This window comes from Molothrus aeneus, chromosome 2, assembly GCF_037042795.1.
Source record: "Molothrus aeneus isolate 106 chromosome 2, BPBGC_Maene_1.0, whole genome shotgun sequence".
Classification (NCBI taxonomy): domain Eukaryota; kingdom Metazoa; phylum Chordata; class Aves; order Passeriformes; family Icteridae; genus Molothrus; species Molothrus aeneus.
This window is the reverse complement of record NC_089647.1, coordinates 21,848,816-21,863,324: the sequence shown is the minus strand read 5'-3', so window position 1 is coordinate 21,863,324 and position 14,509 is coordinate 21,848,816. Positions and strand designations below refer to the sequence as shown.

The 14,509-nt window shown below is 40.8% G+C and overlaps 1 protein-coding gene across 2 annotated transcripts; it reads right to left on the bottom strand.

Annotated features, from left to right (window-relative positions):
* Window positions 1-3,581: 3,581 nt before the first annotated feature.
* On the bottom strand, window positions 3,582-14,444 carry SLC35A5 (solute carrier family 35 member A5). Of its 2 annotated transcripts, none has more exons than XM_066572083.1 (7): window positions 14,346-14,444; window positions 12,869-13,021; window positions 12,029-12,127; window positions 10,759-10,895; window positions 7,392-7,459; window positions 5,371-6,166; window positions 3,582-3,949 (listed from the first exon to the last, which is right to left on the bottom strand). In XM_066572083.1, the coding sequence occupies exons 2-7, from the start codon at window positions 12,996-12,998 to the stop codon at window positions 3,881-3,883; spliced, it is 1,299 nt and encodes a 432-aa protein (XP_066428180.1). In that variant the 5' UTR covers window positions 12,999-13,021; window positions 14,346-14,444; the 3' UTR covers window positions 3,582-3,880. The 2 variants fall into 2 exon arrangements, with proteins under 2 accessions (XP_066428180.1, XP_066428181.1); XM_066572084.1 differs by lacking the exon at window positions 14,346-14,444 and adding an exon at window positions 14,026-14,102.
* Between the last annotated feature and the right edge of the window lie 65 nt (window positions 14,445-14,509).

Sequence of the window (14,509 nt, the reverse complement as noted above, 5' to 3'; positions counted from 1 at the left end):
ACTCAAAAACAGATGCTTTCTTTAGAAACTTAAGTCACAAAGGGTCAAGCATCACTTGCCCTTCTGAATGTCAGAAGGGCATACAAATGGTCACAAGGCCTTAGTTGTACAAACCTGGTCACTCTCTGGGGCAGGCTGCCCTCCCTATCACAACATCTAGTCAGCGCAGGGTACAGCTCCTGATTAACCTTTCTCAGCTGACTGGAGCTAACTGGGGGAAGGCATTTAACGGAATGATTTTGAGAGGACTGCTGCCTGCAGAGAGCTTCTGAGCTCTCAGTGACAATAGCACTTCCACAGCTGAAAGCAGAGGACAGAGAAATTCAAAAAACCAAACGAATCATAGGATGGAAGGGTTTCTAGAAGAAAATGGAATGTCCTGTAGCTCGCTTTTAGAAAACAAGAGCTCTTTGCATTACTGTATCAAGGTCTGCTGCCTAACTTTCCTTGCCTAAAGCAAAAGCAGAGGAAAGTATACCAGATGCCTAACAGGCACCTCCTGTAGACAGAAAGAAACACACCCTTGGAGCATTTTCTTTCAGGTGTTCGTTTAAACTTTCCTGCAATCTTGTTTTCATGTAAAGTCTTTAAATGAAAGCCCTTTTAACTCACACTACAAATCACATAAATTTAAATGTTCTGCGCTGCTGCAAGGGTTAACTTACATTAAAAAGAGCACAGCACCTGATCCAAATGGCCTTTTGTTTATACGCCTGCCTGAAATTCAAAGTCAAATTGTGCAAGTACCAAACCCTGCCTAGGCATTCAGTGGGAGTTGCATTAAAAAGACAACTTCAAACAAGTTGTCCACTTATCAAGGGAGGTAGGAATGGGCTCTTAACCAAAACTGCACGTCCAAATATTAATGGAATTTGTAGAAGACTCTGCATTATTCTACATTCTGGTGTCTATTTCTGCCTTCATTACAAAATGATACAAAATACCCAGAAACTTAAAGCAATGATTTAAAATCCTGGTTTTGCAACCCACTTTTCTCTATGGAAAACTAAAAGCAAAGCTAGAAGGAGCACCAAGCCAAAATATTATTTCAACGACAACATGTAGCTATCTTGCTGGCTATAAGCATCCAGGAGTTTCATTTCTCCAAATGAAGACTTCATTTGGCAAAACAAATCAAATCCAGATCACTGGATCTGCCCCTGCAGCATCATTCTGAGGACAGATTTACTGAGATTAAGGTCCTTTTTCAACATATCTTAGTGGGAAGATTCTATGTGATAAAGAAAGTCTTTTCTTATACATATCTATGGCATTTGATTCAGCTCCAAGAGGGCTGTTTTCATCCACAGTCTGTCTTTGAAGCTGCTACATTCACAAAATAGATGAAATTAACCAAAATAAATACTTCTTTAATTGACTTGTTACAAGCAAGAGGAACATGAACACACCTCTCTTCCTGGGATGTTTTGTGAACTATTTCCTCAAACCCGGAGGGAGGAACATAATACCCTTAGCAGCAATTAAGTTCAAACATTCGTGAATCTGGGCTCTAAACCAAAGCTTAGCAAGAGCACTCTGCCCAAAGTATTCATTAAAGACTATGTGCCAAACTAATGCTGCTCTCCAAAAACATCCTCATAAATTTCCCTATTGTAATTTTGAGTGAATATAAGTTAAGCTTTCCAACATGAAGTAGTTTCCATATAGTGGAAGTACTTAATCAAGTGAGATTTCACATTATCTATCTGAAACGTAACTTCATAGAATTGCTCCCCTTTGCTCTCCAGGACTGTTCTCCAGCTGACTATTGTTCAGTCACTTTGTCTAACAAATCTCACCTATACACTAAATTTTACTTTTGCCATGAATAGCACAGCTGCAAACATTTGCATGTTATGCTTTGGGTTACTATTTACCCTATGTTACTGCTAAGTGGATACAAATCCTTACCCATTTTTAGACATCAATTAACATTCCTGTCGCTGCAAAGGGTTCTCAGTCATAATAAGAAACCTTCCTGGCCTCCAACATAATTTCTCTGAGACCTCTAACCTGAAGATAACAGAAAGATTTCTACATGTTAGACAGAACCAAATCTGTAGCATGAGTAAAAACTTGGATCAACAGTTATACAACCAATACCTCTGTGCAATCTAGACTTTGGAAAATAAGTCAAGCATGATAGCGCTGGAGAAATTTACAGAAAAGAAAATCATTAAGCAGGACAAGAGTTGAAAGCAAGAACTAAATGCACTTTATAATAGCTGAAGATCAGTCATTTCCAAATTTCCTGTCTCTTGGTGCACAAAGGTCAAATATAGTTTTAAGATATTCATCTTTGATTTGATGCTGTCTTTAGAAGTAAGATCTTGGCTGATTTCTATGTTCTCACTTGATGCAAGGCAAAGGTCTTTGGAACTTCATGTAAAATTTTACAGCTCACATAAATGCAAAGCAATCTAAAGCTAATAGTACTTTCACTCTTTTTGAAAGTACCTGCCAAAGTTGGTAGCTGTGACTGAAAAAGGCAACAAACTCAGGTATATACTGTAAAGCTGAATGAAATGAAAAAAAAAGTCTCATTGCCACCAAGCCTTTAACAATTTGAGGATTTTTTTAAGTTTCATTTCTCAACATACAACATCATAAACCAATGAGAGCAATGGAATTTCTGGAATTTACACTGAGATATACCTTCTATTCATTCTGTACAAACTGATTCTGATGCAAATAACTAGGATTCCTTATGTTGAAATAGCCTCCTATACAAGCACAATGAAATTAGATGCAAAAAACTCCTTACCAACAACATAAAATTAATTTTGTGTGGTCATTCTTGATATATACTCTATAAAATACAGAAAAAAAATAGAAATTTTAGATTCATTTATAATTTAACAGTTATAAACCATGGGCCACATATGAAAACAGGCTGCCCTCTTGATGGATAAATGACAGGAGGTATGTCAATATAGCAATAAACCATTAATACAGAACACATAAGCTTTATACACAGAGACTGGACAGGATGGCAGAGGGGAACAAAGGCTAGACTGTCTTCAGTCCAGAGAAATACATCACTTACTGCTTACTATATACTCTGGTATGAGGCTCTGACACTGAACTCATTGCTTATCTTAAGAATTCTTCTGACAGTATCTTTCAACTATGAAAGACACATTTTTGAAGGGAGGAAATTATAAACCAACATCTTTTCCACTGCTCTGAGAGAAGAGGCTTTGGAACACACCAGGAATCCCTTATCGGTTTCCCTGTTCCCTTGCCTATTTCAAAATTCTCTGAATAATTTGGAACCTATTTTCCATCTCAGTCAAAATACAATCCAGCAGATGCCTCAACAGAAATTCTGAGATCACTATGCCTGGCACTCTGCAGAATGACTTCTCTCTCTACAAAATGAATGCAAGACCTTATCAGTCTGCCAGGGTAGAACAACACCAGATGATATTCCCACCTGCACTCTCTTGCTCAGTGCTCCAGATGTTGAAGGGCATTACTGTAGCTGGATAATATTTGTTTTCAGTAGTGGGCTCAGTGCAAACTAAGCCTCTACACAAAGCCTTTCTCAACACACACAAAAAAAAAAGATGATGCATTCATACTGTTTAATAAACTTTTGTTTTATTCAAGCTCTTTCAAAGTTAGGCCACGTAAGCTGCATATAAAATTCACCAGCTGCATTCCAGACTTCGATTTCCCCAGACACTGGGAGACAGGCACAAATGAATACAACTTTCCATATATACAGCTTGAATATTGTCCTTATCCACATTTGACATCCAGCCCCAAAACAGTTCCAAATAGTCTGTCAGTGGGGAAAAATAACTCTTCCCTATATTAATAAAAGATTAGCTCTCTCTCACTGTGAGCAATAGCACTCCTCCAAGACAGCTTCATGCTAGAGGGAATCTTCATCTGTATCGATGTCACTGCTTGGTTTGTTCAACCTCTCAAATTCCTCTCCATCCTACAGGAACCAGAAGCAAAAGAGAACAATGTGACCAAAAGTCATCTTGTTATTAATAGCACTGAAAAAAAAAGACTAAGGTTTATTTAAAAGTATCACTTAAAGCAAAATCCTATAATCCCTGTAATTTAAATCTCTTACAAGTGTGTTATAAGGTTTAGGAAATACATACTCGTAAAAAACATTCCCTGAATCTTTAACACTTTTTAGTGACTCACTGCCTAAAACAGCGTGTAGCCCCTTCCTCCATACAATCATGAAATGGTTTGGGTTGGAAGGTACTGGAAGGATGCTAGAAGATGTCCCTGGAGCCTTCTCTTCTCCAGGATGAACATCCCCAACTCTCTCAGCCTGTCTTAATAGGAGAGGTGCTCCAGCCCTCTGATCACCTTTCTCTGGACTCACTCCAGCACATCTAAATCCCCAGAGCTGGACACAGTACTACAGGTGGGGTCGCACAAGAGCAGAGGGGCAGAATCACCTACCTTGACCTGTTGGTCACACTGCTTTTGATGCAGCCCAAGATATAGCTGGCTTTGCATGCTCACATAATGCTATTCGTTTCTACAACAGCTGCTTAGGTGTAAGTGCTAAAATAGATGACACCTGGCACACCAAAAATATATGAATTTGTGTTATTTATTGTTCATTAAACAACAACCTAAAAAGGCACCATGTGGAATTTCTGGGAAGTTTAATGCTTGCTCTCAAAGTTTAATGTTTGCTGGAACGCAGTGGGGACAGCGCTCTCTGCTGGTTACAACGTGCATCCTCAGGCCGACGGGCACAAACGTGAACCCTTCCCATCAGGCGACTGCTCAGCTCAGCTGAACGACAGCTCTAGGAGCAAGCTGTCCCTGACACCTTCTAGCTGACTAGATCACTGTTCAAATCAGAACAAAAACACTAGCAGGCCTAGAGGAAATATATAGCAAGAAAAAAACCCCAAAGCATGTTAAAACTCTGTGTTTAAACATTGCCTTTTTGTCTTCAGCTATCTTTTACTGCTATGGCAGAAAGAACTCTAACATCAAAAATGTTAGCTTCCTCATCATGTGGCCTAAGCTAGACAGACTTACCACTTCTACTTAGGTACAATTAATTCCCAGGCATCAATTCCAGTTTCTCAATTGGGTAAGTAAACTCTCTTGGTTATAAAGCTTTCAAGAAAAGATTTGTACAAAGCTGAAGTTGCTCACAGGACTGTCTACAGTCGCAGCAGGAAAGCAATGCTTACCTAGGCTTCATGATTTCAAAAAGTGGCAAATGGAAAGCAATACCCAAGACTTTAAGAAATACTGCAGAACTTTGGTGTTGAGGGATGAGTCCCTTCGCACACAAGTTGATTCTTCCAAACATATAGCGTAAAGGGAGGCGAAACAAAAGAGAAACCAAAGAAGACAAGTACTGAAAAGCCTTACCCCACTTGATCTTTCCCATGCATCTCCTTTGATGAGTTTTCCCCTTTCCCTCAGACTGGCGTATTCCAAGCCTCTTGCTTTACTGGCATTATAAATGAATATGGAGAGAAGGACTACAGGAGCTTCCAAAAAGAACTCTAGAGAAGGCCTGAAGTCAAAGATGACAAAAGACACAGTGGTGATGATGACAGTGTTGATCTGAGCAGTCATAACATGGAACATGTTGTCTCGGAACTTCAAGATGAAGGCTACAGACAGCCCCAGGAAAGCTGTGACAAATATAAGAGCCACGGAGAAGATGTTGTGCCCATAAAAGAAGCCACAGTTCCCTATCTGCCTCCGGTCCTTAGCCTGCAGTGCCAGCATGAGCCCATTGAACAGCACTCCAAAGGCATAGAGTTTGCTGTTCTGTGTGAAGATGCTTTCCCCAAGCTGATCCACATCTTTCAGCATCTTTTCATTGTAGATGTTAGCCAGGGCAGACACAAAACACTGAACTAGAATAAGCAGATGGCCCAGGCTGAGGCGGAGAGGCTTCAATGCTCCCGCCATGGTACTGGTCACATTCCACTGGAAGCTGTGAAGGAAACTTGGTGCTGCACAGTTGCCCTTTTCCGCACATGCTTCCTCAGGTCCAGTAGCAAGAAGGCAGTGGTTAGATGGCCTAAAAAACATACTGTGATGAAATCCATGTGCAGCCAAGCTGTGCTGATGGCCTCCAGTTCCTCGAGTCAGGGCAACGATGGACAGGAATAAAATCACCAGAGACGCCCACTGTACCCAAGAGAGTCTTCGCCTGGTACACAAAAAAGCCACTAAATTTAGAAACACAGTGGCATAAATTAAATGACAGAACACCCAGATCTATAAAACATACAAAAGACATAATGCCACAGATAAGGAGACATATAGGTGTAAAGAAAAGTCTCTTCAGAATACAATAAAATGCAAAAATACAACATGATTTACTAAGGCAAAGGGGGCCAAGTCTGGCAAACAAAGAAGTATAAAATAAAGTATTCTGAAGAAATAAGGAAGGACTTTCAAGATCACATTATTTCTAGATACTGACTACCTAAAAACTTAAAAGCAACTCTTGTCTCCATGGCAACAAAGGTCGGATGAATAAAGTAAAAACATCACAGACATCCAAATAATTGCCAACTTTCTTTGGAAAACGTCATTATTATACTGCTCTTTTCCCCTATGACTTGGAGTCCTTTTCTACTATTATATGATGGTAACTCTTATAAATCTACAAATGTAATTCATAAGACTATTAGAATTATTTATGCTGTTTTTCCACTCAAACAAAGCCTGTTTATCTTGGTGAAAATCAAAAATTTGGAAGATTAAATGAACTGTGACATCACAAGAGACAAAACTAAAATGAGAAAAAGCATTTAGAGTCAGACTATCAGGCACTGTTTTGGCATATTAACACATATAGAAAAAGCTTATTTGGGCCATATTCAGCACAAGCAACTTTTACAGCGAAAGGTTAATACCCATTTCCCTGATAGTCTTTTTAAATCTAAATAATACTATAAAGAGCACAAATTCTGCAAAGTGGAACACTTAGTCTGGCTTTTGTCACATGAGTAATGAACCAAACACATCTCTATCTTTCACTTTTGTGCATCTCATTTCCTCTTACTAGACCACATTTACACTCAATTAAGAACTGCAACAGACTGGTAAGTACTAGCAATCATGAAATAAGATATTTAATGTATAAATGAAAGCTTTCTTCTTACCATTCAATGACTATATAATCATGATTTCAACTGTTTCCTACTAGAGTTGACCAAATGTGTAGGTATATGAAGGGACTCCTAATAACATAATAACATATTATTTCCTACACCTTAAGATGTAGAAAACAAAACCACCTCTCCAAGTGGGTACAGCCGCAAGAAAAGAGAATTATTGTTCCTGTCAGACAAAGAGAAAAAATGTAGCTTAACTTCATCCAAGCTGGGAAGATTTAAATTCCATTTACTGTAGCAAATATTACTTACTTTAGCACTATCCTGAAGAGAAGAGCTGTTGTTATAATGACAAAATTTGAGAAGAGTACAGCCATTGCCTTGAAAGAGAAGGAGAGGAATAAAGTTATACTTCAGACACACTGTGGACACAAAAACCTACAGACTTCAAGTGTTCACCTTCCTGCAACGTGCCAGAGTGAAAAGCAGTGGTACTGAATTTTCTTCCTCACCCAAGTGGTACAATAACACACCTGTAAAATGATAGTCAAGTCCCATTTCAAAATCCCAGGGAAACCATAGAGCCCAAGCTCCACTGCAGTGGGGAAAGCTATACTGAAATGAAGATGTGAGGAAACCACTGCAACAGAAAACTTACTTAGCAGAGAACAGTTTAGTTTTCGGTCAGATCAGTTCCCCAGCTGGGCTGACCAGTGAGCTGCAAAAACAGCTGTGTTGGCACAAAGGAGGAAGTTGCTCCAAAATGAGAATAAGCAAAGAATAAAGCAAGAGGAGTTTGCTCCTGGCTGCAGTGCCATTTGCAGTGTTCATGAAATTCCAAACTTGGACAAGCCACTTGCAGAAAACAAACTTCTTCTATGTCAAGTGCTTTTGCTGTAGAGTTTAATCAAAGATAAAGAGGTGCTTGACTTGAATTTTTAAGACTGCAACTGTAATTTTAAGAAAATAATCTATTTTGAAGTACAACTGAAGACAACTGTAAAGCTTCTGTTTAATTTCAAAATAACTATATAATACCATCAGTGCTCTAATCCATGGCCATGATCCCAAACTGCAAACTTCTTGTGGCAAGGATTGTCTGTTTTGTCTCTGTATTAGACACTATATACTGGGAGACCAGACCAAGAAAAGGCTCTTTTAAGCCCTCCAGTTATCAATAAAGACCAGAATCCACCAGCACCAGTAGGAATAAAAAATCCTCTTTATGAGGGTGGGGGGTGTTTTGCAAACTTGATCTTTCCCATGCATCTCCTTTGATGAGTTTTCCCCTTTCCTGCAGAGTGGCATATTCCATGTCTCTTGTGTTAGTGTCTGTTATTCCAGACTGCCCTGCATAGTCAGTAAATGTGCAACAGATCCAGGCAGCTGAAGTTTTTGGTCCCATTGAGCCTCAGCTTTTTAGACAATTTTACACATAAGCATATTTAGATTCAGGAGTACAAAACACAGACTTTTTCTTGAATTTTCTCATCATTTCCACATTCCCAATTCTGCTATAGAGTGTCTTTTTCCTTCACCAGAGCAAAAGCACAGACTCTTTTCTCATTATCTTCACTCCACTTTATCCCAACATACCATCTGCTGAACAATAATTCTGATGAAACAGCACAACACAGGCTCACAAGTAAGCTGAACACTTACTAACAATCAGACACCTCCCTAAGAAAACACATCTTAATTTTCCTCTTTGCAAAATTAAAACTCAGTAAATATTCATGTTAGGTGAACACTGTGGAAGGAGAAAAATATTGAATAAACAAGGAAATTTGGCAGAAATCACTCTGGAAAAAAAGAGCCTTCATGCACACTCTGGTTCTGCTTTACAGTCAATGCTCCCCATCCAACATCTCTGGTAACATTATGAGCAAAATATTTCAAAGGATAGTTTAAAAAATTAATTTTGACTCACTTTCTTCTCTGAAACCTCAAGAGATCTCTGTTCTAGACGAAAAGGAATATGAATACCAAGTTCCCCATGTCACTAATCTGCACGTCACAAGTAAAGCCTCAAAAGGTAAGTCTCTAGGAAATTTAGCCACTAAAAAGTATCCACAGTTATAGCTGAAGTTTCAAGCAAAAAAATCTCACCAAAGCAACCCTAGTTCCAGCAGCTGCTCACCCAGGTACTACTTAGTCCCAAAACTACATTGTATTTAAAGTCACATGACCAAGTTCAGTCGGGTATGGCCATCTTCCTTTTAAGCATCTTCACATTTCACATTCATGGTCTTGTACATTATCAAGATATTCTATCTTAGAGATATTTAGTTATCTCTTTTAATACTTCTTTATCATAATAATGTTACAGTTTCAGCTAACCATCATAGAATTTCTCTAATTAAAAGACTAATTAAAATTAAGACTAATAAAATTATTACTTCTCTAATTAAAATCTAAGAGGAATCTTAGAGCACATGTTCTGAGGGGACAAAGACAAGGTATGCCTGGGTGTGCATGTATGTAAAACAAAAGCTGTCCATTTCCCAAGGATTACCTAAACTGAACCAAATTAAATTGCTTAAGAGAAAAATAGCATTTATGTAGCCTCCTATGCATCAGGCTTTTCTTCTACAAATATTATTGCTGAATTTCCTTCCTAAAACTAAAAACCAAAACAAACCAAAATGACCCACAATTAAACAAAACCCCAAAAAAACAAAACAATAACACCCAAAAAAAAAAAAACCAAAAAAAACCCAAACTCAACCCCTACCAATCAAAAATCACCCCAGCCACTACCAACAAAGAAATCCCATCAATAAAAAAAAACATACAAAAAACCGCAGAACCAAGCAGCTGTGCGTGTTATTTTAAGATATCTGACTCTTGATTTTACGAGGTTTTTACAGCTGAGTCCAGGTCTAGACTCTCGTCTCGTCTCTCCCTAGCAGAAATATACACCAAAGAGAACACTATTTTAAAGAGAAATTCTGATAGAGAAGGTAGAAAACCATTTATTTTAATGTTCAACAGGGGCAGCCACAGTACTTTATAGCAAGTACAAACCATCTGTTTCCATCTTACTGCAAACATAGATTCTGAACCAAAAAGTATCATGATACAAAAATAACAGCAAGCACAAAACCTGTACAATTTCCTGAGCATATGCAGGTTCATCCAAAAGGAGGAGGGTAGCTAGAAGAAAGTACCAACTAAATTTTATACCTAAACATAGCTAACAAACAAATGCAAAGATTGAGTCCATTTTCTTCATCCCCTCCTCAGTTTCTGTTACACCTATTCCCTTCGTGAGATTATATTAATTCACTTTATGTCACATACACAGAGCGGCAAAAGCCCCACAGAAATGTGCAGCTCAAATAATAGCAAGAGAAACAAATTGATTGAAAGAGAAATACAGAGTTGAAGAAGGCAAGGGAAGAAAAGTACCAAAAACCCTCCCACTTCTTAAGCACTTCACCCTATTTCTGAATCACATTGGATGGAGAAAATATAAAGAGTTGTCCGTGCTGAAAGCTGTACAACCCTGACCAGTGGGAAAGAGAATGGGAAGGTAACAGATTATTCTTTCTGTGTTAAAACAGCAGAGAACTCAGTTACAATCTTGCCTTGCCAGTGTTACCACAGTAGATAGCCTAAGACCAGTATTACCCACTAAGACATGAGAAGTCATGTTATTCGGGGTAAGTATACTTACTGGCTGGAGGTAGGACAGTACATAGAAGACAATCAAGTTATCCAAAAAGTAAAGAAAGGCAGGAATTGACCATTTAATGGAATTGCATACATTCTTCCAGGAAAAACATTCAGAGAGATGATCCATACAACCCTTTTCTGAAAGGAAAAGAAAGATATTCATTCCTATTGTTGAAAGCTTGTTCCCTTGTAACAGAACAGGTACCACTGTCCTCTTTTGAGGAACACCATTAAACTGAAAACCCTTGGGTTCCTCAGTTCTCTGGCAACACAGGAACTTATGTTCCAGGGCAGAACACAGCTGGAGCAGCAACCCTGTGTGGTGCTCACTTCCTTGCTTCAGCAAAGAAAATGTCACAGCATCTGTTACATCCATCACAGTGTTTGTCCACTCTGAGCAAAAATTCCATTGTCAACCATTCTTTTAGGGCCAAAAAGCACCCCAGAGTCCCTACACAACAGTGACATGCTTACTGGGTGTGACTTACTGTTGATTACTGATCAAATCTACAACAGGAACAACAACATAGACAGTAGATTCCTTCATAGAGCACCCAAAGGTCAGCCAGTAAAGCCAGAAGTACAAAATAAACCAGGATTCAGTATTTCCAGAACACAGCACATGATAGGAAGAAAAGAAAAAAGAAAGGACAAAGCACAAAGAATGACATTTACTTAGGTATTCAGGACACAAACTTTAGGAGGAAGACTGTGATAAACTTTAGACTACTCCAGAGCTGCTCCCAAAAGTACTTTGTTAGCATAGATTTAAAACTACTGAATGATATCTAATCCTCTCCTGAAGCACCAACACATTGAGTTCAGCAAAACTCAGACATCTGGATTTTTAAAGAAAGAAAAATAAAGAAAACCAGAAAACATGCAGTCAAGAGTAGGCAATGATGGCAAACACTGATTGAATATATTTACTGTCTTAGGTAAGTCTGTACTAACTAGGGAAGGTGAAAATTTTATCAGCTTGCCAGAGCCATGACTGCTTCCTGGAGAAGTAGACAAAATCAACAGTTCAATTTAACATGAACGTCCTCAGCCAATTTAAATATTTGATCTGTACCATTTTGAAATGCTATTAAGTTAATCTCTCATAGTTTTTACATCAAGACAGAAAAGAAAGAAAAAGCAAAAATCACCTGCAATGCAAAACCTGGAGCAAGTGGAGAGTGTCATTTATTGTTAAAAAAAAAGTGTTTGTAGGACAGCAAATCTTAGAAAGTCAACACATTTTAGTTATTTAAAACATCGGTACTTACCTTTTTTCCTATTCCAGACTGCCAACACTATACATAGGACCAGTTTTACTACTTCAGAACACATGTTCACTGTTGTAGGAAGGTAATCATATTTGTTATCTGTGGGATCCAGCAAATCAGAGAGTAAACAATCAGTTTCTGTCTCCTGCATTCATAATTTGAGCAAGAATCTATTATAACCATTGCAATCACAATTTTAGTCACAAAAGGCTTTGTCAGAACTTCAGTTATAAATGTTTCAAAGTTTATGGTATACAACTTCCTGAACAGCCTCTTTTCTGAGTTGAAATCTTTCCTCATTTGGTCCCAGTTTACAGCAGAATTTTTTTGGAAGAACTTAAGAATATGGCTGTTTTAAAAACAAATTAAAATGGGAAGGCTTTCCCCAAAGACCAATACGGTGCTTTTAACCCCCACAAAAAACAGCTTCAGGATGACATAATCTTCTTTTAGAACTGGCAATACCAGCCAGTTTTAGCACTTTATCCAGTAGAATACCACTTCTCTTCTAAGCCTGTTGCAAGGAAAACATTTCAATCAAATCATCTACTGTCAAGAGTGCTTACACAACAATGTCATCTTTGAAGAGTTCCCTATAAAATAAAACACCTGCCTCATCTTTTAAAGGTAGATCATACACCTTGCAACCCAAGTTACACCTCTATGGTAGTCTACTGGCTGGACAGAAATTTTCCAGTGCAGAAACACATCCCTATAAATATAAGAGGATGTTTACGCAAAGAACTCTGCAGGTGGAGAAGTAGGTTTTTGGGGCATGTTTTAGCCCAAATATCAACGCTTTCTTATTCCAGGTACATTATGGGTATTGCCCAACTGTACCTTCATTGGCAGAATACTTCATCAGGAGGATTCGACTTGAACCCAATGCAATGAACACTCCTCCAAGCAGAAAGGTCTGGCTGGTTGTCTTGGAGCAAAGGGCAAGTCGACTACACCACTCCACCTTCATCCTGCTGCCTCACCGTCAGTGCCCTTTGGATGGCAGGATAAAAACCACTGTAAACAGTACTTCCAGAAACTGGTTACACGAGACAAAATAAGTGCATTTTACTGCTATGTGTTATTCAAAGATGCTTACATAATAGAACAAGCCATGATCTTGTTATACAACTATAGTTTTCTTAGTTTAAAAAAAAAATTGAATCCAACCTAGGACTGAACACTGCTGTGTCAACTAGACCATGGCACCAAGTTCCACATCCGGTCTTTCCTTAAAACACCTCCCATCCCATGATGGTGACTCCATCAATTAGACCACGGCACCAAGTGCCACATCCAGTCTTTCCTTAAAACAGGATGGTGACTCCATCACCTACAATTCTAATATATAATCATCCTTTCTGTGAATAACTTATTCCTGATGTCCAACCTAAACCTCCCATGGCACAAGTTAAGGCTGTGTCCTCTTGTCCTGTCGCTGGTTGCCTGGGAGAAGAGGCTGACCCCAGCTGGCTACACCCTCCTTTCAGGCAGACAGCGATAAGGTCACCCCTGAGAGAAGGATGCGTTACAAGGACCATCGAAGGGGGATAAACGATACACTGCGACGCTGAAGGTGGCACAAGGAGTCTGGTTCCTGAGAAGTCCGCAACTACGGCATACGGGCTAGCTAAAAGGATTAAATATTTCATGTGCTTATTTTTCTTTGATATTTTTTAAGTGCTCTTGCTCCTAATCCCAGCAAGAAGAAGCGCTACAGCAGCGGAGCGAGACCAACCCCTCAGGGCTGACCTGGCGCCGGCTCGTTCCCAGCGGCGGGGGAGGCACAGGGCAACCGGAGCCGAGCACCGGAGCCGCGTCCTCCGCCTCCAACGCCGCCGTTACTCGCCCGACCCGTTAACGGGCCCCGGGGCCCCAACAGCCGGCCGAGGGAGGTGCGGGGAGGGAGAGCCTCTCTGGACCAGCTGTGAGCTGGGCTCCGTCCCATGCCGGCAGGGCGGCCGGAGCGCGGCTAACCGGACTCGGGGGACACCCACCTCGCCACCTCCTCCACAGCGGAGGAGGAACAGCCGCCGGGCTTTGCCGACCGCCTCCTGCCACGTCGCTGCTTCAGGCTGCAGCCGCGAGCGGCGGGGCGGCGGCCGCGCGAGGCGAGCGGGACTCCGAGACAGCAGAGCCCGGTGCATGGACACGGCGGCCAGGCGCACCCCGGCACACCGGGCCCCAGGAGGCTGCGGCAGCACGGTCCCCCTCACTCATCCCCGCCGCCCAAGGCCGGGCTCCCCCCGGGGTCCCGCACGAAGCCCCTTCAACACCCACTCGCTCCCGACTCACCCCGCCACCCTCCCGGCCTCACCTGGCGGGGCGGGGCCGCTCGCGCGCGCCCCCCACCTTGCCCCGCCCCGCGCGGACACGCGCTCCCCCTCTTCTCCCGCTTCAGCACCGCCGGTTCGGCCCCGCCCCCACAGCTTCCAGGAACCCGAGAGCTCCGCCCCCCAGCGGCTGCGTAAGCCGCGGCCC

Coding starts and splice junctions, on each gene's coding strand:
- SLC35A5 (XM_066572083.1), bottom strand. CDS start 12,998: ATGAAGGTGGAGTGGTGTAGTCGACTTGCCCTTTGCTCCAAGACAACC. Junction 7,460..10,758: donor TACTGTCCTACCTCCAGCCA/GTAAGTATACTT, acceptor TTCTCTTTCAAG/GCAATGGCTGTACTCTTCTC. Junction 3,950..5,370: donor CATGGGAAAGATCAAGTGGG/GTAAGGCTTTTC, acceptor TGGTTCCTGTAG/GATGGAGAGGAATTTGAGAG.